Source organism: Quercus suber, unplaced genomic scaffold (assembly GCF_002906115.3).
Source record: "Quercus suber isolate HL8 unplaced genomic scaffold, Cork oak 2.0 scaffold_25, whole genome shotgun sequence".
NCBI classification, from domain to species: Eukaryota; Viridiplantae; Streptophyta; class Magnoliopsida; order Fagales; family Fagaceae; genus Quercus; species Quercus suber.
In genome coordinates, this window is record NW_027069490.1 from 784386 (window position 1) to 808063 (window position 23678).

Below are 23678 nucleotides of genomic sequence, written 5' to 3' on the forward strand. Positions count from 1 at the left end.
CCCATCGTCCACTTGTTCTTCATCTGTGTACCTACTTGAGTATATGTCATGTCATGTATCTTTTTTAACTTTTTGTGAGTGGCGGTAGCTGAGGTTACACTGTTCAGGGGTTTTCTCCACATAAATGCGGCCAGAAAAGTTGCTGCAGTGCATTTAATACGGTGGTAGCAGCTTTTCCTTTAGATATTTCTTTGTTCTTATCGTCTCCAAACATACTTAGAGCTTATCTTTATCACTGGAGTTGCTAGGAAGATCATTCGGACCTTCCACACGTTTGATTGATCAAGACTATTCGTATCCGAGGAGTAAGACCTCTTCGGACCAATGGTGACCTCTTCGGATTGTAATCCTCCTCCGTTTCCAAGTATCTTTTTTCCAGATGGACTCCATATCAACTGGGTCCTTCTCTTCGGACACACAGTAATCCTCAAATAGGGCCCTAGGCCCACTACGTAAGGTTGGGCTCCCCCCCCCCACATTACTCATTAAAATAATATATCTACATAATAAAATAATATATCTCAAAATTATATATTTTCTCTCTCATCTCTCTCCTCTCTTTACATAATAAAATATTATTATTTTTTTACAATACTTGCTACAGTGCAATTCTATGTTTAGAATTGCACTGTAGTAGTATTGCAAAAAAATTTGCAATACTGCTGTTTAGCATTCCTCAATGCAGATGGTTTGGGGGCTTAAAATTTCAAATTTCTCTTAGATTTGGTATTAGCATTCCCCAATGCTAATGCTCTTAAAGCATTAGCATCCGATGATGCAAAATGCCTTTTTATCCATTTTAGATTTTACTCTAAATTCACCCCCAAAAAAAAAAAGACTCCACGCATTTTGCATCTTGCTAAACGACATCAAACGACAATTTTCTTTTCACCCTTTTATTGAGTGGGTAAAACTAAAAACACATGTCGTTGCGCAATGGATACGGTGTCGTGTCGTGCACTCGAAAATGTAATAAACTAATAATCTATCAGAAGCAGTTCCATTGATTTCACCCACCAATCACGTTAGAGCATAGTACCGATCCGCTGATCTTATTGTCACCTTCCGTGGCTCCGACCCATTTCCGATCCATCAACTGAAAACTCAGGTAATCTCATCCCCTGAATTAAAAAAAAAAAAGACTCCACGCATTTTGCATCTTGCTAAACGACATCAAACGACAATTTTCTTTTCACCCTTTTATTGAGTGGGTAAAACTAAAAACACATGTCGTTGCGCAATGGATACGGTGTCGTGTCGTGCACTCGAAAATGTAATAAACTAATAATCTATCAGAAGCAGTTCCATTGATTTCACCCACCAATCACGTTAGAGCATAGTACCGATCCGCTGATCTTATTGTCACCTTCCGTGGCTCCGACCCATTTCCGATCCATCAACTGAAAACTCAGGTAATCTCATCCCCTGAATTCCAAATTTTTTTTTACTCACTCTGTTCCATTGCACAATCACTATCATTCCTCAAATACACCATTATTCATTCATTTTTACATAATACCCACTTAATCTTTTGCTTTCTACTTCATTTTTTTTTTACAGAATCAGTCTGTTTTTGTTTGCATTTGGAAAAAGTTTGATAATTTGAGCTTCAATTGCTGCAATAAGACACCAATTCATCTGGGAAACAGAGAAGGAGAAGTATGGTATGGCAATCATGCTTAGCTTGACAAAGTTTCAATCTTGACGTTTTTCCATTTTGGGTTTTCTGGGATTCTTTTATTTTTTGATCCTGGTTTGCATTGAATATTTATTAAAGTGTGAATTTTTCGAAATTTGAAAATTTTTAGAGAGATGTTTGTCATGGCAGGTATATCATTCTAGCTTTGTGGATGAGGAAGGAATTACTAAAGCTTGTGGGTGCCCTCTGCTTCCTTTAAAAAGCCATATAAAGGGTCCTGCTCCAGCTTCTGGTCAAGGTTTTTACTTAACCTTATCATTTAACTGCTTCAAATGCTTCATTATTTGATAGTGCAATTATAAACCAAGTTTTTATACTCCCATTACATGCTGGGTCAGAATGGTTGCTTTGTATGCACTAGAAGTATACAGGTTTCTCACTATTGATATATAAAATGTGAATATTTTTTTTTAGGGTACTTGAAATAACAAATCAGTAGTTACTAAATGCTCAATAGTAATTATGAAGGATATGACCCTAGTCCAAATGCATACATTTGTTTCGTACATTATGGAAATGGTGGTAAAAGATGATGCACTTCGTGGGTTCAAGACTCTTGAAGAATCTTTTCCATTCTTTGGATTACATATAGGAGGATAGAAATAAACTCAACAATTTTGGGTTGCTGCCAGAAAATGCAATATGTGCATCGACCAGACCTTTGTGGCTTCTAATACCAATGACTCTCCAACTGCCCATGAATTGGATTATTCCTAAATATCATAAAGGGTATAACAAAGATGAGAGAGTTGGACAAATGGGCACTAAATACTTTTTGAGAGGACCTCCTCAAATCACTAGTATGGCTATCAAACTTATGAGCATCAGCATGTAGGTTCTAGATCCAAGTGGTGTTATCAGGCCCTTAAGCTAGCATGGACGAAAAACAATATATGAAAAATAAAAGGACTAAGAGTAGCATGTACTTCCTTATGTCTTTAATATTGAGGTCTCTGTGTATGCAGATAGAACTGATATCGTAGATGAAGCAATTACATTCTTTCGCGCCAATGTCTTCTTCAGAAACTTTGATATTAAGAGTTCGGCGGATAAGCTCCTCATATATTTGACATTTTACATTAATGTGGCTTTGAAGAGGCTTGAAGGTTGCAGAACTTTGGCTGAAGGAACTAAGGCAATCATCAACTTGGGTTTGGAAAAGGTTCCAGTCCCTGGAGAGTCCGGTTTTCCTTTTCCAGGCCTTTTCCCCCTTCCTCAGTCTCAGCAGGAAGCAGGTGAAACTCCTTGTCTTTGTGTTTAGTATATCAATGTATGCCAGAGAGCTTCTTTGGCGTGTTGCTTGCCTCAATTATCATATTGTTTATTCATCTAAGATGGAAAATTCTTCTATTGGCTGACTTCTGTTCTTTTTATCTTATTATAGTTGTAATGTTTTTGAAAACCTTAAGAAATTCAATTATTTGGATGGTTTATAAGAAATTCATGATGTAGCTTCATACCAAATTTGAAAAATTCATCAGCAATTTTAGGTCACAATGCCTAGACTTATTATGAATCTAGAAAGTAAACATTCTAGTTTATTTATTTATTTATTTATTTCATATTTAATCCTCAAGATGGTGGTTAATTCAGCAAGTAGTTTAAACCTACGATCTGATATCTTGTTTTGTTAACTTGTTAATCTAGTTGGAATAGTATATGTGGATAGAATCATACATTCATTTTTCACTATTGTGCATTTCCTAGTTATTCTTTCAAGCTCCCAAGTTTGACAACTTATTTTGTGTCCTGGCTGAAGAAAGTCCACCTTTCCTGCATTCTTTGGCATTTTCTTTATTGTCTTTATGTCACTACAATTTGTGGTGAGAAAATAATGCTCTATGTTTCTAATACTGATAATTATTCCTTTGTGCCTATATGTATGTAACAATTTTAAGGGAAGCCTCCTCTTGGATACTACTCAAATATCATAGCTTTAAGTTTTAAATGTAGATGATAAGGAATGTAGTTTCTGGTTGGATACAAGCTAATTTTGCGACATTTGCTACACCATCTTTAAACCTACATCTCAATTGAAAAAGTAATATTGTAAAATAGTTTAACTCTAAAATGTTACTTTTATTCACAACCTGCATGGACCCTCTTTTCTTTCTGCTGGTTTCACATGACATGTTGCTTGGAGATAAAATTGTCTAATTAGGGATCAATGTGATATCTATGATGCAATTGATACCTTCATTACATGACCATCACTTGAGACTAAGTGTCTGTTTGGGAATAGCTTATTTGGCTTTTTGTTGAAGACTTTTTGCTGAAAATGTACTAAAGTATACTTGTATCTTGAAAAATTTTGAAAAAGTGAGAAAAGATGGGAAAAAGTGAGGTTTTAAGAAGCTGTACATAAAAGTTAAAAGTTTATGCTAAACTCACCCTCAACCGTTTGTTGGTTATCAAATACCTCAGTTTTATGTGAAGGCTCTTTGTATTTTCTTTCATTGTGGAAACAAAATTTTTTTCTTGAGTGAAGTTCATTATATGGATACAGTTTTCAAATCTAGGCTTAGCTTACTGCCTTTTTTGTTTGCTGGGGCTGATGTAGTGGTTTCAACTATTGGCCTTAAAATATTGGCTTTTTTATTTTCATGTTTCATAATTTACTTTTGATGGAATCTGTTCGTGAGTTGCTTGTGTGATTTATAGTCATATGGCACCTCCTCCCCTTGTAAGAACAAGATTGAGGGTGAAGTATTGGGTTCAAGATCCAATTGGTGCATATATTCTAGGGCTCTTAACTATAACATTATCCATGAGACTTTTTGCATCCTTCTCGGGTTATGGAGTTGGGGCCTTTGTACATTCTATTTCATAGTTAGGGCTTTGATATTTCAACATGGGACTAATGTATCATTTCTCCACCAACATGTTGATTTTTGTTATTTCAAAGTGATCATAATTCTTTATACACCATTGAATGTCCACTTCATAGAGATTTTTATCAAGAAAATTTCAAATCTTTTCTGTCATTTTGATGAATATACTTACATAAAACCAATGTGAGATATGAAAGTTGAATGTTGAGTCAGCCAATGGCCCAACTGGCATGTTCACCCCCTTAGGTAGGGTATGTCTGGGCTTCGCATTCCCCCCAAATGCTTTACCTAGTAAAAATTAAAGGGCAGATGAATGTGGAGTCTTGAGACTAGACAATCATATTGATGTTTGAAATGTTGCCATATATGATCAGACCTGTGAAATTTTGGTTTTCGTCTTCTGCTTAAGAATGTCCTTGACCAAGTGAATGATTGCTTCAGACTAAAAAAAAATTTCATTCTTATTTTTCTAATTATTGAATGCAGAGCTGCTGAGGAATTATTTGAAGCAGATAAGGGAGGAAACAAGTGGGAGACTATTGAGTGTTGCATATAGACCCAATGGGACTCCAAATAAATGGTGGTTAGCTTTTGCCAAGAGGAAATTCATGAACATTATTGTCCCTTGAAGTGTTTCTTGTAAAGACTACCCCATCTAATGAAACACGCATGCTTTACTCCAAGCATTGCCTTCCTTTTCGCTGAAGAATCTTGTACCAAGTAATTGAAGTAGTGGAATGATGCATCTTGTGCTATATTACAGTTCCTATTAATGACCAATTTCTTTATTTTTCTCTGCTGGATTCATGTCCTTGTTCTCGTGCTGTCTTGTCTTGCAATTTCTTTTTCTTCTTTTTCTTCCTCTTTTCCCACGTCATTTTCCCTCTCTTCGCAGGGCCCAAAAGAGGAAATTTGTATGGTAGGCTTTTCAAAAGTGTGGAGCAGAGTCTTTTAGGCTCAAAGCTACTTTTTGATGTCTGTTCCTTAAAACCAGTGGTTTGTGGAATTATTTTCTGTTCTGACACAAGTAGTCTTTTTATAGGATCTGTTATCAGCTGCGGTATTTGCATTATTTGATATTTTTCAGAGATGTAACTTATTCATGTTCTTCTGCTGCCTTCATGCTCATGTCCTTCATAGGTTGATAGGGCATGAGATTGCATATGAATGAACCATTGTCACAGCATTTAGTCAGCAACCAAAGGATATACATGAACGAAAAGTACGAAAAATCTAGACGTGTGGGAAATAGTTTGATATATATGGTTAATATGTATTGTACACAATGTACAATTGTACAGACAGTTGGACATGATGTAATGAGGAAAAATTGTAAGTTCCAACCAATAGATGAACAGTTATTGAACCAGGTTGACCAAATGATTGGACCGGATGGTTACTTGGCTATTTTTCTCTTTACATGCTCACTAGTTTCCTCCAAAGATAATGTAACCGTGACTTGTGAGCATGCTGGCACAGCATGCCCCATGATGTTATATTAAAGCTTGTTGTAAGTTATATATAAAAAAAAAAAAATCACTTCAATGCTCTCTCTATGATGTACGAACATATGTTGTAAGTGCTCCATCTGAAAATTAAAATAGTAACAAGGTCATGACTCACGATCCCTTTTAACTTAGGGCATGTTTGGATTGAAGAGGAGAAATGAGAAGAGTAGAGTAGAGTAGAGTTTATAATTCTGTCCAATCGGACCATTAAGTAAACACCAAAATAAATTGTCCATAGGTCCAACAAACTGTGGTTGGAGATTTGGAGTCAAATAGATTTTTCTTTCCTTAACAGAGACAAGACAAATGTTGATGACTTCTGAATTTCTAAACTCTAAACAACGCAAAAGCTTGTGGACAGAGGAGGACGATGCATAAGTACATAAGCAGAAGAAAAGTTTGAATTTTCAAAAAACTTTTTTTTGGGGTATAACTTTCTTCTTGCCTTAAATGAATGACTTCAATATATTTAAACGAATATGACAAAGTCCAAATAGAATTGAAGGATTGATGCGTGTATTTAGAGTTGTTCTAGTATCACTAACTTGTCACAATTTTTGTCACAACTTTTTTACATAGCAAATTATGATTGATTTTTTGTCATTTTCATATGAACCTACTATTTTTTTTCCCACTACTCACAACTAGTTGTGTGAGAGAATTGTGACAAAAGTTGTAGTTAAGTTTGTAGTACTAAATTTTTGTGTGGATTAATTCAGGTAGAGTACTTTGTCTTCTAAATAGGGTTGTCATTCGAAGCTAGCTAATGACAACCTTATTTGGAATATTATATCTAAATTTGGGAGAATCTTGATTTATTTTGTTTACTTGTGAAGGTGAGCTAAATTGTCCAAACTCTAAACCAAGTATAAGGTTGTGGACAGATGAGGACGATGCAGAAGTAGCTAAGCAAAAGAAAAGTTTGAATTTTTGATCTTCTTTTTTTTTTGGTTATAACTTTCTTCTTGCCTTAAATGAATGTCTTCAATATACCAAAATGACTTCGACAAATTCCAAACAGGATTGAAGGGTTGATGTGTGTGGATAAATTCAAGGTGGAGTACATTGTCTCCCAAATAGGTTGTCATTTGAAGCTAGCAAATGACAACCCTCTTTAGAATTTATTATCTCAAAATTTGGGAGAATCTTGGTTTTGTTAAGAGTAGAGTAGAGTTTATAATTCTGTCCAATCGGACCATTAAGTAAACACCAAAATAAATTGTCCATAGGTCCAACAAACTGTGGTTGGAGATTTGGAGTCAAATAGATTTTTCTTTCCTTAACAGAGACAAGACAAATGTTGATGACTTCTGAATTTCTAAACTCTAAACAACGCAAAAGCTTGTGGACAGAGGAGGACGATGCATAAGTACATAAGCAGAAGAAAAGTTTGAATTTTCAAAAAACTTTTTTTTGGGGTATAACTTTCTTCTTGCCTTAAATGAATGACTTCAATATATTTAAACGAATATGACAAAGTCCAAATAGAATTGAAGGATTGATGCGTGTATTTAGAGTTGTTCTAGTATCACTAACTTGTCACAATTTTTGTCACAACTTTTTTACATAGCAAATTATGATTGATTTTTTGTCATTTTCATATGAACCTACTATTTTTTTTCCCACTACTCACAACTAGTTGTGTGAGAGAATTGTGACAAAAGTTGTAGTTAAGTTTGTAGTACTAAATTTTTGTGTGGATTAATTCAGGTAGAGTACTTTGTCTTCTAAATAGGGTTGTCATTCGAAGCTAGCTAATGACAACCTTATTTGGAATATTATATCTAAATTTGGGAGAATCTTGATTTATTTTGTTTACTTGTGAAGGTGAGCTAAATTGTCCAAACTCTAAACCAAGTATAAGGTTGTGGACAGATGAGGACGATGCAGAAGTAGCTAAGCAAAAGAAAAGTTTGAATTTTTGATCTTCTTTTTTTTTTGGTTATAACTTTCTTCTTGCCTTAAATGAATGTCTTCAATATACCAAAATGACTTCGACAAATTCCAAACAGGATTGAAGGGTTGATGTGTGTGGATAAATTCAAGGTGGAGTACATTGTCTCCCAAATAGGTTGTCATTTGAAGCTAGCAAATGACAACCCTCTTTAGAATTTATTATCTCAAAATTTGGGAGAATCTTGGTTTTGTTAAGTTTGCTTGAGAAGGTGAGCTAGAATTGTCCATGATATGGAAGAATAATCATAGTAGGTGTCATGGGCTTAACCCGTCAGTGCGAGCTTCGACTGACGGGCCAATTACGGGTGACAGACGGAGTCATGCTAACGGGACCAAGATAAACCGGGACTAGACTCCGGTTCTAACCGACCGTTATTCAAAGCTCCTTGGTTACTCGTATAGCAAGAAGGTGACGCCAACTTGGCTGAAGGGGAGAAAGAAGGCTGACGGTTTCAAGGCCGACGGCTCTGTTGAAGCTAAGACTTGGCCAACACGCATGGGAAATTGCTTGTGTTCCACGCCCCGTATCAGAGTCCTATAAGGAAAGGATTCCGCAATCCACGCTTATGAGGATTCCTATAAGGAAAAGACTTCTACTCCAAGAAAGAGAGGTCCACCCTCTACTACTATAAAAACCCCAATACCCTCATAAACCGAGGTACGCACAATTAACCCCTCTCTAGCACTCTAGAGTTGAAAGAAGTTCTAACTCGACCTTCGGAGGGTATTTGGCCAGCACCACACCGGTGCTCTCTGTGAGGTCATCTCCTTTTTGTTGTGCAGGTGTTGTTTCGAGCGTACAAGCATCGTGCAACTCACTGGTGAGATTTTCGGCATCATCAGTCCAAATTGTACTTATGTTCTTGCTGGGTTGATGTGTGGGTTAATTTAGCAAAGATACTTTTCTAAACCTTTTTCCTTTCATTTTTCATTTTTATTGAAAGTTAAAAGAGATACGGTTATTGAAACGTTACAAATTAGATTCTTTATTTAGAAAAAAAGAAGAAGAAGAATTATAAGCAGAAAAAAAGGGTTTCAAATTCGAATGTCTTCATTCAAAATATCAAAAAATACCATTTTTCATTTTTTTCTTTGTTTTTTGTTTTTAAATAACATTGATCTAAATTATTGTTTAAGTGTTAGGTACACCATACCCGAGTACCACCCTTGAATGAATGGATTAAAAAGTAGACTCCACCAGTCACAACCCACTGTACTATCACCAATAATGAATAATGATGACCTTCCTTAACCTAGGCTGAGAGCAAGTTTGAGCAAAAGAAAAGAAGTAAAGGAAGAAGCTCATCACAACCTAAACACAAACACATCAAGCCTAGTTGGGCCCACATCCACTAGACAAGCCACACAACTACCCACTCATATCCAACAGCCCACATTAAAAAAAGCAAAAATATATATATTTAGTGCTTACTTTAATCTACCTTTGGCCTTTCACTGTACTTGAAAAGTATACCTCTCAGCTCACTAGCTACTGTTCAAGATTCAGTACCACTTTAAGAACCAAAACCCAAAAATACCAAAAAAACATAAACCCAATTTCTATGTGTTTTTCTCTCCTCCCTTTTTGGATCAAAAACATCAAAAATATATATATAATTTTATATTGAAAACTAAAACTAATCATTAAATAATTTTTTTTAAATGTTTTTATTTTTATTTTTAATTTTTAATATTTTTTTTTCTCTCTCTTTTATCAATACTATAAAATAGAAGAATCCAACAAATCTTGAAAATCTAAAAATCCCAACAAGCTAAACAGATTTTAACAGAAAGAAAGCAAATAAAACTCTCACCAGATTTTATATTTATAATCCTCAACATCACACTCAATGGTCTCTCACTTTCACTCCTCCAATCTCAGCCGTTGATTTCACCGATCGATGAACCTTATGTTCTTGGAATCTAGGGCTTCATCTTCTTCCTCTTCTTCTTCTTCTTCTTCCTCATCATCTAACATCTTCAACCTCAATCCTAATCTCCATCTACAATGTCTTCGAAGATCAACAGCAACAACAACAACAATCATCGGATCAACGGCCAGATTTCTCTCCAGCCGTGTCCCCACCTCGCCGATTTCCGATCCCGGCACCGGTCCAACCCGTTCCGAGCTCTGCAGGATTGTCTCCGGATCAAGCCGCCGGGAGGCCGCGCCGCGATCCGACGTGACCCCAGCGAGGTCCCTCTCTGCGGCGCTTGCGGCGACTCCGGCGGCGGCCGCACGCGCCTTTACGCTTGCGTTTCCTGCGCCGCCGTGCACTGCCACGCGCCTCCGGGCGGAGGTCCGTCTCACGCGGCGGCGCACGCGGAGTCGGCGAGGGGAGGAGGTGGAGGTGGCCACGAGATCGCCGTCGACGTCGATCGCGCCGAGCTCTTCTGCTGCGCGTGCCGCGATCAGGTCTACGATCGCGACTTCGACTCCGCGGTGGTCCTCGCTCAGACCGCCGCGTCGACGCTCCACGCGCCGCCTCACTCCGTCACAACGCCGACTACGATCCGATTACCTCAGCCTGAAAACCTAAGGAAACGGCGGCGAGTCGATTACAGGCCTTGGACTCCGGATCCGAGAGAGCGATCCTTAATGGGAAGCTCATCTAGTCCCCTAAACGGCACCGTTTCCGATTCCGATTCAAACTCCGATTCCAGATCCAACGATTTGTTACCCTGGGGATTGCGCGGACTCAACAATCTCGGAAACACGTGCTTCATGAATTCGGTTTTGCAAGCTCTGCTTCACACTCCGCCGCTGAGAAACTATTTCCTCAGCGATCGGCACAACCGATTCTATTGCCAAAAGAAGAGCAATTGCAATGGCAATGGCAATGGAGACGGCATTGTGAATCGGAGAAATGCGAGCAACAATGAAAGGAATAATAATTCGCGGATGTGTTTGGCTTGCGATATGGACGCCATGTTTTCGGCCGTTTTTTCGAGAGATCGGAAGCCTTATAGTCCTGCAAAGTTTTTGTACAGGTTCGTGAAAATTGTTTGATTCTGAGATATGGGATTGGTTTGAATATGTGCATTTTGGTTGACGGGTTCAATTTTGTAGTATTTGAATTTTGAGTTTTGACCCATGTGGATAAAAATATTTTACCTTTGGACTTAAAACTTTACTGATTTTGCAGTTTTTGTTTAGAAGGTAAAAAAAGAAGTAAATAGGTTGTTGATGTTTATGATCGCTGTGGTTGCATTGCAGTTGGTGGCAACATGCTGCAAATCTGGCAAGCTATGAGCAGCAAGATGCTCATGAATTTTTCATTTCAATGCTAGATGGGATCCATGAAAAGGTCGAGAAGGAACGGCGCAAACCACATAGTCAGGGTAAATTTTACCCTCTTCCAATTTCTTTTATATCAAATTTTCATGTATTTTTTGTGTATGTTAATACTTTTTTCAAACAACCCCATTTTTGGAAAAAATTAAAAATAAGTTGTACCCAATTAGGCATTTAAACATGTTCTTTACAGACATTTGTAGTGAGACTGAAAAGTGGTATGATTTGTTTATATGTAGCCTAATCAATTAACTGTGAAATTATCTTGGCAGGAACTGTGTAACATATTTGTTATAGTAAATATGATCAGGGAATTTGGGTGTTGTTGGGCCTTATATGTAGATTCTGTTTAACAGCATTTTGGCCTAAGACCTAGAATTCTGTACTAGATAATTTACTTTGGATCTTGAAAATTTTGTTAATATAAGCTCAGAACGTTGATATAAGATTCTATGGATTGCCTTTTTTAGACTTAGAACCTGGATGGTCTAACTTTGCAGTTGGATTATTCCTAAAAATTAATATATTCGTCTTTAGCTCCCAAAAGATACAGTGAAACATAGCCAATAGGTAGTTACTCTGAAATCCTCTAGACGCTTCATTGGTCATGTCAGTTGGTATATTGTCCATGTTATTATTGGTGTTGCAGTGACTAAGAGGTGGAACCTTTGGATAACTTGATATCCCATGATGTAATTCTCTTTATAAATTCATTGGACAAGCCAATGGATTTCTAACGCATGAATGGAACTTGCTGCCAGCGTATACTGCAAGATGATGAACTAAAGTTCTATCAATAAGCAGCTAGTGTCACTCTCATACATTAATAGTTTTTCTTTTTAATCTAGATGATACTGTTAAAGATTAAGAAGTAACCGCAACATTTAACTGCAGGGTCTGGGTTTAGGTCTCCTGTTTGTCGCTCTAGGAGTTGAAAAGTGCTCACAAATTAGGGATAATTGTCAACCTCAACCTGCTGGCTTGAAGGTGTTTTCTGATTCATCCAGTAAGTCAACTTTTCCTAGCCAACTTGGTTTGATCATAGGGTTTTCTCATCTTGCATAATTCTCGTGTTAACTCCACCTGTTGGTGTGTTTAGGGTCGTATTACTCAGCTGATCCCCTGGTCTCAGCGAAGGAAGGTTGCATTAGGTTCAGAGCCAGCATACTGAATATAAACAAAATAAAAATGAATTTCCTGGTCATAGGTAGTATGCTGTTTCGAAGCTTTAACTATCTTATAGTCATATCTTGAGAAACCTAACCCGAGGACTCCACTAGTAGCTATGTTGCACCACTCCATCCATTAATAACAATAAGTTGGTGTGCTTCTGTAACTTGTGTTCCGGTTGCACATTTTGGAAGGTGATAAGGGTATTTAAAGTAAGGGGTTGCGCTAATACTACATTAACCTAGGAAGGTAGTGGATGCATATGTTAATTATGAGCAATTTCTTATAAAAAATTGTTGGTGAGAAAATTGAATTTGACTGATTTTCTGACTAAAGAAGAATTAAGTCTCTAATGGCTTACAGTTAAACTTATGCTAACGTGGGTATGAAGGATATGCTAACATGAATCATATAAACTCATTCAAGATAGAATTAGTATTGTATTTAAAAGTGGATCTTATGCTATGCTTTCTGAAGCACTGTTTCTTTTTTTTATATATATATTGCTCACTGGAACATCATTGGCTACAGTTAATCGTCAGACATTTATTTGTTTCCTTGTTATATGGCTGGGTTGTTTGTTACTGTTTCGTTAATTATGTTAGAATATCTTAATAACCCCTTCCCATTCCCATTTCTTTTGTAGTGCAGGCAATGGAGACTGTTGTATTGCTCATAGAGTATTTTCCGGTATCCTGCGATCTGATGTGATGTGTATGACCTGTGGTTTCACATCTACAACATATGACCCATGTGTAGACATCTCACTGGACTTGGAGCCAAACCAAGGGGGATCTGCAAAGATGGCGTCCACGAAGTCCAATCATGCTTCCAACGGTGAGGCGGATTGCCTAAATTCAAGTCAAAACAGTGGGATATCTACCCTTGTGGGATGCTTGGACCGTTTTACAAGACCTGAGAGATTGGGCACCGACCAGAAATTTTTTTGCCAACAGTGTCAGGTGAGGCAAGAGTCTCTCAAACAAATGTCCATCAGAAAGCTTCCATTGGTTTCTTGCTTCCATATCAAAAGATTTGAGCATTCCTCAACACGGAAAATGTCGAGGAAGGTTGACCGTTACTTGCAATTCCCATTTTCATTGGACATGGCGCCCTATCTCTCATCTTCAATCTTGAGGCGTAGATTCGGGAATAGAATTTTCCCTTTTGATGGGGATGAGCCAGAGGCCTCAAATGAGTTGTCGTCAGAGTTTGAGCTGTTTGCTGTTGTCACTCATACAGGTAAACTAGATGCTGGACATTACGTGACATACTTGCGGTTAAGCAACCAATGGTATAAGTGTGATGATGCTTGGATAACTCAAGTCAATGAGAACATTGTGAGGGCTGCACAAGGATACATGATGTTTTATGTACAGAAGATGCTATATTATAAAGCAAGTGAGAAACAGGTTGCTGCATGATATGGTGAAGCAAGAATTGATACCTATATTAATCGCACAAAACGAACCAAAATTGGAGTTATGGTTATTATTTGATTGTGCATCAAAGAATGCCATGGCTAGTTTTGTATTGCTTGAAAACAAGTCACTGAGTTGGCATTGTCATTGGCAAATTACGAAGCAGCTTCTCCCCCACTTTGCCCTCTAGAGGACATTTTTGAGCGGTGAATTTAAAATTCTCAGTTGGAGCATTAAGCCTGATTTTTTGAGGCGATGTGGCAGTTGGGAAAATTAATTTATAGAGGTATTTATTTCTAAAAAAAAATGATTTCTGATATTGAATTCTGGTGTTGGTAGACTGGTGGTTTTCTTGTCATGGATTATGGCAGAAAGTCGCAACACTTGAATATGTACTCTACCAGTGTACTAATCTTCTTATACTTGGCATAGTCATAGTCAAAAATCAAAGTTTAGAGATAAATCTCTAGCATAATTTCCAGTTTCAATTTCTTTCACAGCCAGTTACAGTCTTGTACATATATCAGGTTGCCTTCACAAAAAACTTGGCCAAGCTAACCATAAGTCATAGAGCTGCACGAACTGTTGTCGTTAATCTTGGTACTTATATCAGATTGCTTTCATGAAAAACTTGGTTAAGTTGACCCTAATTCATCAGGCTCTGCACAATTTCTGATGATTAACTGGTGGTTATACTAAATTTGCTGTGACAGAATACAATAATACAAACAACCAGACCGTCCAAAGTTGCGCAGGAACAAACGAGGCTCATGGCTTCATTGTCATATGCTAAAAGCTTTCAATTTTCACATCTTTTAGTTTTGCGTTGTTCATTTTCGAGAGTTTCAGGCATCTTTATTCTTGAGAAAAAAAAAAAAATACCAAATAAATTCGAAGAAAACCAACCATTTCAATATACAAGTAATGTTGCTAAACTAAAATAGAGTTCTTGCTTAACTAAAACAGAGTACAAACTAATTAAAATAATGACGATGTCAATATCCAAGCGGAGCATCCTAAGTAATATATATATATATATATATGTCCTTGATTTCAATTATCTAAGCGGAGCATCCCAAGTAACGTTTCTTTATTCTATAATATAATTTAAAACTTTGTGCATTGGAATTCCCGAATCATTTTAACGTTAATCAAAATCTAACTTTATGTCTTATCAGAAAAAAGAAAAAATTCCAACTTTATGTGGGCTGGGGCCTTGGGTAACCATCATTCTTGAATGGATCAAAATGAGGCTTGGCATGATTATAAATTTATACTAGTATTTGTCTTTATAATAAAAAATGATAATTGATTTAGTTTATCAAAAAACTATTATTGATTTACTTTTCCAAAAAAAAAAACACGGTTAATTTTTTTTTTTTTGGATGTGGCAGTCTAGAGCTCGGTGAGTGTAATCTGTGTAATCCTCTATTCCATACCCCAAATAATTATAGGGATAAGTCCTTTATAATGGTCCCAACATATTGGTATATTGTAGGGTTTGTCTTCTCAAAAAATAAGAAAATATAAATAAATCTCTCTCTGTCTCTTTCGTGGGGTTTGAGGTTAGACTCTATTTTAGTACATGACATAAACATAATCTTTGTTGATGAAGGCGAGTGAAAGACCAATTTTTTATTCATACCAAAAAGAGAGAGAAGAAAAATAAATATTTCCCCTTGCTCTATTTCATTAGAATATACAAAAGTTTATCCTCTCTATGCCTAGAACATATTGAACAACAATAAACATCAAGACTAACTGGTGAAATTGAAAACCCTACAGGCTATAGCCTCACATCATCGAGTGATGACGGGGAAATGATAAAAAAGAATGATATCCCTAAAAAGAGTGACGGATGAAAAATCTCTTCAAGGAATTCAAAAATTGTGATCCTAGCTTGGGTGAGAACCAATCCGATAGGTTGGCAATTACAAATCCCAGGAATACCTGCAACACATCACCAATTCATGGATAAATGGTCAGTACAATACTTAAACGACTTTCGGGATTTTTTTTATTTTTTTATTTTTATAGCTAAAGTGCAAATTATACTATTAAAATTTGGAGTCTTTGAATTTTATACCATATAAGTTTCATAATTTGGATTTATCTTTTGAAGTTATATTTAGTTTACATAAGCAATCTTTCCATTTATATATTCTATTAAATATGACATAAGGTTGCCATGCATATTTAGTTTGTCCAATAGAATTATGCCACGTGACATAATAAAAATAACATGGCATTATTTTATTAGACGAACTAGATACGTGTGATAAGTTTACATGACATTTATCAAAAAAATATGAGTCATTGATGCAAATAAAATATAACTTTAAAAGATAAAATTCAAATTTAAATACTACACTTTGGATATAGTCTGCACTTTAGATTTATTTATTTTATTTAAAAGTTAGAAATCACTACACCCAAAAGTCAACTTGGTACAAATCTTACCAAAATTGAGCCAAGAATATAAATTGCTGAATAATGTCGGCCATGGATCACCATGTCCTCCAACATGGCAAGTGGTATGGTAAGCGAGGCACCTAGCGCTGTCACTAGTGGAGAGGTCCAAACAACACCTAATGCCCTGGGATTATGATATAAAATAGTCAAGATACTATATATTTATAAAATAAAAATATTTACACAAAAGACAATGAATCATGATAGATATCTTTGTTTTTTTACTCCCAACATACCAGAAATAATCAGAGATGAAACTCCCAACAAAGCAATTGGCAAAAACAATTCCAATGGTTTTAGCAGAATCAGGAATCATGAATTTGGGTTCAATTCCTAATGCACTCAAGGGCCACACTGAAAAAGGACACAACAAATTAAAACATTATAATCAATCCATGCTAAAGCCACTGGTTGGAACCAACATTATAAAGAAATTTTTTATTTTAAAACAGTTTCAGCTTATAGCGTCCGCTTATGATAATACTTCTTTATCATTAGACTAAAACATCCATCTGTTTTTTGTGTAAGCGAGGATTGAATTCCAGATTTTTTATTCAATTATTAGAGACTTTATTAGTTAAGCTAACTGAAATTCAGATATAAATAAATTTAGTTGCCATATATTACCAAAACAAGTAAACAACCCCAAAAAAAGCATTGTATCTTTATTGGGCATACCCATGTTGAGAGTTGCACACAATTCTTTGTATATGGCAATTTATTATATATCAATGACAACATGTCACATTTACAGTCATGAAAAATTTTAAATCCTTAATGCTTGTTTGAAGAAAGCACTTTTGCTGTGATAATTTGGATAAGTTAAATGTGCTGAGGTTAATGGAAAAAAATAAGTCAGAACACAGAATCTTTGTCTTACCTAGCCACCAGAGAGAAACAAGGGCGAACAATCCAATATATCCAAAGAACTTTTGCATATCCACCTTTTCTCCTTCTTCTCCAGCATATTTTTTAAGAAGCACTGCAGAATTGGTATTTTGTCAATGAATGATTACAATAATAAGAGCTACAATCTTTCAACTACAAAGATAAATATTCCTTTCTTTTATATATTTTCTTATTTATATATATATGTGAATAAAATAAAAGATGTTTGACCTGCGAATAGTCCATCGGTCACAGCTGAGAGCAAAGCAAAAAAATCCCCGAGAATAGAATGGTTTCTGTCTCTGTGAACCCAGACACAGAGGGAGGAAAATCTCATAACTAGTTGCTCTATAAATATAACATCGTACAAAACAACAAAAAAATATAGCAGCCAATGTAAATTAATAATATACCCACTAGACTTATTGAAAAAGAGCAATATTGAAAGAAAAAAAATTGTTTCTTTATTATTTTATTTTTACAAATTTTGATATGTGTTGTGAATAATTCAAAATAAAAGTATTGTTTATTTATTTATTTTTAGGGAAAAATAAAAGTAGTGTTTTTTTTAGTGTTTTTTTTTAATGAAAAAATAAAAGTAGTGTTGATAATAAACTTTGGTGAAAATGATATTACTTCAGTAAAAAAAAATCATATTAATAATTGTAAAAATTATTGCGTCCGTAATAGTTAATATTAGTATATTACTAGTAAACTTCAGTGACTTGAATTTTTTTTTTTTTCTCAATTTTTATTAGTTTAAGCCAAGTACCAAAAGAAATAATGAAGTTCATGGTAAAAATTAACATGTTATCCAAACGATTAGCAAAAGATGTGGACAAGAATGAAGAAACTTACAAGGATGTGGTTGACTGGGATTCTTTTGCCCAAGTCTTGCCGTATATAGTCATGGCAACACCAGCCATGCTGACGAAAACAGAGACCAAATTTACTACATTTATGGAGTCTTCTCCCAATAATGCACTGATTAGAAGAGTGAAAAGTCCTGAAGTGGAGAATAATATTGTCGTACTGGCAACGCTTGTTCTTTCAAGTGCCGCATTCATACAATACTGCAAAAAGTGAATAGAATAAATATTGAGAATGTGACCTCCAAACAATAACATAATCAATGACAATGGGGTGGAAGGATGAAAGACTCCTTTATTTAGTTAAAAAGAAAAGTAAGAAGATAGGAAGTATAATTTTTATAATTTTACTTATATGTTATTATTAAAAAAATTCATGCATAGTAAAAAGAAAAAAAAGGCAGCAATCACGCCTGGTTTGTAGTTAAAAGAAAAGGAAGGGGGGGGGGGGGGTGGTGTGGAAGGAAGGTAGAGGTAACAACCAAATTATGAAATGAAAGATTGTTAAGTCATTTGATTACAACTACTTTTCTTCTTTTCATTTCCTTCTCAAATTGAGGAAATTCATTTCTGATAGGCCCGAGGAGAACACACTGGATCCCACCAAAATTCCTCCTCTTTTCCCTTTTTAACCAAACAACTCAAACTGTATTTTCTTCCATTTACCTTTCCAACTTTTTCATTCTCCAACCAAACCAGTTATAATTTTTTATTTTAATTTTATAGTTGTCCTTTTCTTTGAAATGTTTCATTTCATATTTTTTACTTAAAAAAATGTCTTTATTGGCAATTGATTGATGGACATTGTTGATATGATATTTGAAATTTATGTCATATCATAGGCTTCATTTCATTAAAGTGGATCAATTTTGTGAATTCCATTATTTTTTACCATAAAAAAATGGTAAAAACTTTTTGAAAATTTTTAAAATGAATAATACTAATGTCGCAAATTATTTTACAACATTTTTACAAACTATTATATGACCAATTTTTACTGGTTTTTATTTGAACTCACTACTAATATTATTTTTTCACTTTCTAATAACTACTCACTACATCATTAGTTTATAAAAAATGTTATAAAATAGTTTGAAATCTTAGCATTTTCATTTTAAAATATATATAAAGACATTTTTTTAAAACAAAGTAAAAAATTAAGACCCAAATATGCAATTTAACCCACACAAAAAAGAAAGGGCCTCCAACCTCTGATAGAAACCAGATGGGACCAATGAATAAGCTTAGTGTAGCAACTTCTTTTGTGCTAAGCTTTCTCTGATGTATCAATATGTCCACATCGTCTTTGTTATCAAAAGCACTTAGTTTTCCTTCTTTTTGAGAATGCAAGTCTTTGACACATTTTTCATCAGCCAGTGGTTGTTGTTGCTCAATGTCAAGATTTCCATTCTGGCAATTATTAGTGGGAGAATCAAGGGTCATGGAGAATTCATCCACATCATTACCATCAGTTTGGTAAGAACGTCTTAGAAATTTCTGTAAACAATCCCTAATGAATGCTATTGGAAGATAAGCGGCCAATAGAGCGATTCCAAGATATGTTACAACAAATGGGTGCTCATAGTCCGTGAAAATACCCTGTCAGGAATGATAAAAAAAGTCAAAGGAAAACTATAAAAACTCCAATGTTGAAATATAAATGAATGAGCTCAAATGAGAATCAAAATGAAAAAAATATCATTTGGAATATGAACTACATCGGAATAAGTCTATTATATCAATTGCTAATACAACAAAATTAGTATAATGGTAGTAGATAAAATACGGCATCTACAAGTTAATAATTGTTACAATAATAATTTAAAAATTTTGAATTATTGCATCAACAATAATTAGTTGTAATAATTTATAAATTTCAATTGCAATAGAGGCTTTAATATCATACATTATTAGGAAAATTTGTTGCAGTAACTTAAAATAAAAAAATCATTGCAATAAATTAATATCAATTATTTTTATAATCTATTGCAACAAAATTTTTGAACCAATAGTATATTGTAACGAAGTTATCATTGCAATAATTTGATATAATTATTTTACAATCTATTGTAATGAAAAATATGAAATTGCAACGACAATATTATTGCAATAACTTGATATTAATTATTTTACAATGATAAACATAGAGTAATTATCTATTACAATGAAAATATTATTGCAATAATTTGATCTGAATTATTTTTGTCTATTATTTATAATTTATTGTAATAAGATTCGTGAGATAATAACCTATTGTTACAAGCTATTCAAAACAGTAAATTGTTTACTGCAACATATATATTATTGTATCAAGATTGTTATTGAAATTTTTGAAATTTATTGCAATTTTTTTTTTGGCAAAAAACTATTATCTCAGATTTTATTGCAATACCTCGCATTAACTATTACAACAACTCTTATGTTATTGCAAAGATTTTTTCCATTGTAATAAATATTTTTTCTTGTAATGTGTTTATACTTTCTAAAGCTAATATAAGCCTATTGGGTGGAAACAAGTTTTTTATTTTTATTTTTTTATTTTATTATATAATAACAACAAAATTTAATCCTATTAATTGGAAAGACAGTTTATGACAGATAAAGCTTTCATCTATACAAGCACTGATCAGTGGGCCATAAAAAATGGCCTAGCTAGTTGAGTGAACTGCTGTGTCACAAAATGATATTTTGCTTGAGTTTAATTCTAATAAAGACAATGACAGAGTATCATTTTGCTTGAGATTAATTCTAATGAAGACAATGGCAAAGTTAGGATTTGGATTTGGGGAGCAAATTTTATATACAAATGTACATTCATGCAATTGAAATATGAAATCCACTCACGTCAAAAAAAGAAAAAAGAAATATGAAATCCACAAAAAGATAGTATACTCACTATATTTTGTTTTTCTGTTCAGGAGTAATTTAATTATAAGTATGATAAATATTAATATATCAATAACAAATGCATAAAAGAAAATCACTAAAAACTAAGGAAAAAATTATAATTGGAAAGGGTGCAAAGTTGTGTCACACCCCATTATTGGGAAAGCCACGTGCCTTCTATGCTTGGCTAAACCTTAGACTACATGCATGTTGGACACTAGTAATTACATAATGGATCTGTTTGGCAGAATAGTTGTTGAGCAAGGTGTTTCCAATCTCAGGTGAGCTTTTTCTCGTGGGTCTATTTCGCATGTAACTGATACGTTAGATTTTTTTTTTTAAGAGAAATATTAATGAATATTCTAAGTATATTTTTAGTAAATTATTTTAAGAAAATTTTTATGAGAAAAAAAAAATATATTTTAACATTCTTTTTAATTTCTCATATAAGTGTTTTAAGATTTTTTTTAAAATGATCTATTAACCGGTTGGCTCAGCTTTTAACCTAACATTTTTTTTTAAGGGACAGTTTTGTAAATACCAAGTACAATTATTAGGGGGGGCCTCAGGCTCCGCCTTTGAATCAAGACATGTATGTACCTTGAACAACATGGAGAACTCAAAGCCATTGAGATATACAATTTTAACATCCAAACTGATCAAGGCTGCTATGACACACTAACAAGGTCATATGGGAAATTTACCAAAGAATAGTGTTACCATGAGAGGACATTAATGTACAGTAATACTTGAAATCTAATTCCCAAAAAGAAAAATAAAAAAACATGAGAGGACATTAATGTACAGTAATACTTGAAATCTAATTCCAAAAAAGAAAAAGAAAAAAAAAAGAGCAATGAAATCTAGTTTTGAGAGAGAGAGAGAGAGAGAGAGAGAGCTGACCTGGGTGACTTCTGCAGAGGTAACCCACAAAAGTACAACAGAAATGATCAGAACCACTCCTCCTTTATATCTCCAACTCATTTCTCTGCGTACTCAAAGGTAGTATCTAAAAGAAAGTAGTGCTAGCTGAAAGTTGAAACACTCGATCTCTCAACAACTAGCTTCAAATAATGAGGTAGGTTGTGCTTCTTAGCTAGTAATGAGAAAATTTAATAGACACGGGGGGGTTATAAATATTGTTTTCAAGAATTGTACTATGCATTGCTAGCCACCTGAGCTGAAAGAGGCTTCGGCTCTAAGGATATTTCTTTTAAAGTAGCTAGCTAGCCACACTACAATGACGAAAGAATGATTAACTCCAACTCATTTCTCTGCGTACTCAAAGGTAGTATCTAAAAGAAAGTAGTGCTAGCTGAAAGTTGAAACACTCGATCTCTCAACAACTAGCTTCAAATAATGAGGTAGGTTGTGCTTCTTAGCTAGTAATGAGAAAATTTAATAGACACGGGGGGGTTATAAATATTGTTTTCAAGAATTGTACTATGCATTGCTAGCCACCTGAGCTGAAAGAGGCTTCGGCTCTAAGGATATTTCTTTTAAAGTAGCTAGCTAGCCACACTACAATGACGAAAGAATGATTAGAAAAACAAAAATTGGCCGAGCTGTCACAACCTTTGTTATGTAGTGGTGCAGGTAAATACTAGAATAATTTCAACTTGGAGTCTTGGACTAGCCAGCCAGCCTCGTGAATCAACTTTTAATAATATACGGTGAAAAATGGGTGAACTCTGGACCCATGACACTGCATTATTTCTAGTTTTCTACCTTATTTTTACAATTCTCCCGTAGTTGTAGACTTCCTTCCCTATGTTATAGCTAGGCAGGCCGCCATTTTAAAGCAGGCATGCATGAATATACTTTTTTTTTTTTTTTTTTGAGATAAAATAATTTTTTTTGTTTTTTATCCTATACCGTTCGTTTTTTATGATAACTTATCATTAAACTAAGACACCAATCGATTATCAGTGTAGGCAGAGATTGAATCCAAAGTTGAAGAAATTGAGTGTATCCATAATATTATTATATTAAAATTTAGAGTGGATATAACAAAGAAAGTGGTAATTTTTTTTTTTTTTTTTTGAGAAAGAAAGTGGTAAATATTAATAGGTAACATAAAATTGGGAGTGTTTTTTCCTCCTATGAATAATAGGTAGGTTGTTGATTAATTCACATTTTCTAATTAGGCAGGTTAATAATGTTTCAAAAAAACAAAGGTAGGTTATTAATAGGTAGGTTTCATTATTATTATTATATAAAATGGTAATTAATTTAATATGAGGTCAAAACAAGTTAAACTTTTTTTTTTTGAGAGAGTTTCAACCCGCTCCTAATAATAGCTCTTTATCATTAAACCAAGATACCAATCAGTTTTTTGTGTAGGTGGGGATTGAATCCCAGATTTCTTATACAACCACCAGATACTTTACCAGTTGAGTACTTGAGTTAACTAGAACCTACAAAACAAGTTAAACTCAATCTCCCATAGTATATCCTATTTAAATTAATTAGGATATTCAAATCTGTATTTTACATTATAATTATTGAGTTATCAAAAAATTAGAATGTTCCGATATTGTTAATCAAATATGCTAATTACACAAATAAAAATAAAAATAAAAAATTTGTTTTTATGAGTTATAATACACATTTACGAAAGAGAAAAGAAAAGAAGAAGAAGAAAAAAACAATAATTCGTTGCTGCAATGAGTGAGTCATTAAA

At 34.4% G+C, this 23678-nt stretch overlaps 3 protein-coding genes across 3 annotated transcripts; 2 read left to right on the top strand and 1 right to left on the bottom strand.

The window, feature by feature from the left end:
• The first annotated feature begins 1296 nt into the window (after positions 1-1296).
• On the top strand, positions 1297-5326 carry LOC112024355 (actin-related protein 2/3 complex subunit 3). Its single transcript, XM_024056992.2, has 5 exons — positions 1297-1412; positions 1561-1664; positions 1829-1937; positions 2665-2934; positions 5017-5326. Exons 2-5 carry the CDS (start codon positions 1662-1664, stop codon positions 5157-5159), a joined length of 525 nt encoding a protein of 174 aa, XP_023912760.1. The 5' UTR covers positions 1297-1412; positions 1561-1661; the 3' UTR covers positions 5160-5326.
• A 4413-nt stretch (positions 5327-9739) lies between these two features.
• LOC112024360 (ubiquitin C-terminal hydrolase 22) lies at positions 9740-14368 on the top strand. Its single transcript, XM_024056996.2, has 3 exons — positions 9740-10985; positions 11212-11336; positions 13111-14368. The coding sequence occupies exons 1-3, from the start codon at positions 10003-10005 to the stop codon at positions 13881-13883; spliced, it is 1881 nt and encodes a 626-aa protein (XP_023912764.1). The 5' UTR covers positions 9740-10002; the 3' UTR covers positions 13884-14368.
• Positions 14369-15482: 1114 nt separating this feature from the next.
• Positions 15483-22204, bottom strand: LOC112024345 (uncharacterized transporter C405.03c). Its single transcript, XM_024056982.2, has 8 exons — positions 21899-22204; positions 19319-19708; positions 18099-18313; positions 17472-17542; positions 17233-17334; positions 16589-16706; positions 16341-16476; positions 15483-15830 (listed from the first exon to the last, which is right to left on the bottom strand). Exons 1-8 carry the CDS (start codon positions 21977-21979, stop codon positions 15723-15725), a joined length of 1221 nt encoding a protein of 406 aa, XP_023912750.2. The 5' UTR covers positions 21980-22204; the 3' UTR covers positions 15483-15722.
• Between the last annotated feature and the right edge of the window lie 1474 nt (positions 22205-23678).

Excerpts from the sequence above, each read along its gene's own strand:
- LOC112024355 (XM_024056992.2), top strand. Across the intron at positions 1,938-2,664 it reads TGCTCCAGCTTCTGGTCAAG|ATAGAACTGATATCGTAGAT; the intron begins GTTTTTACTTAA and ends CTGTGTATGCAG. Across the intron at positions 2,935-5,016 it reads TCAGTCTCAGCAGGAAGCAG|AGCTGCTGAGGAATTATTTG; the intron begins GTGAAACTCCTT and ends TATTGAATGCAG.
- LOC112024345 (XM_024056982.2), bottom strand. The coding sequence starts at position 21,979 with ATGAGTTGGAGATATAAAGGAGGAGTGGTTCTGATCATTTCTGTTGTA. Across the intron at positions 19,709-21,898 it reads CCTCTGCAGAAGTCACCCAG|GGTATTTTCACGGACTATGA; the intron begins GTCAGCTCTCTC and ends CATTCCTGACAG. Across the intron at positions 18,314-19,318 it reads CCATCTGGTTTCTATCAGAG|TATTGTATGAATGCGGCACT; the intron begins GTTGGAGGCCCT and ends CACTTTTTGCAG.
- LOC112024360 (XM_024056996.2), top strand. The coding sequence starts at position 10,003 with ATGTCTTCGAAGATCAACAGCAACAACAACAACAATCATCGGATCAAC. Across the intron at positions 10,986-11,211 it reads CCTGCAAAGTTTTTGTACAG|TTGGTGGCAACATGCTGCAA; the intron begins GTTCGTGAAAAT and ends GTTGCATTGCAG. Across the intron at positions 11,337-13,110 it reads GCGCAAACCACATAGTCAGG|GCAATGGAGACTGTTGTATT; the intron begins GTAAATTTTACC and ends TTTGTAGTGCAG.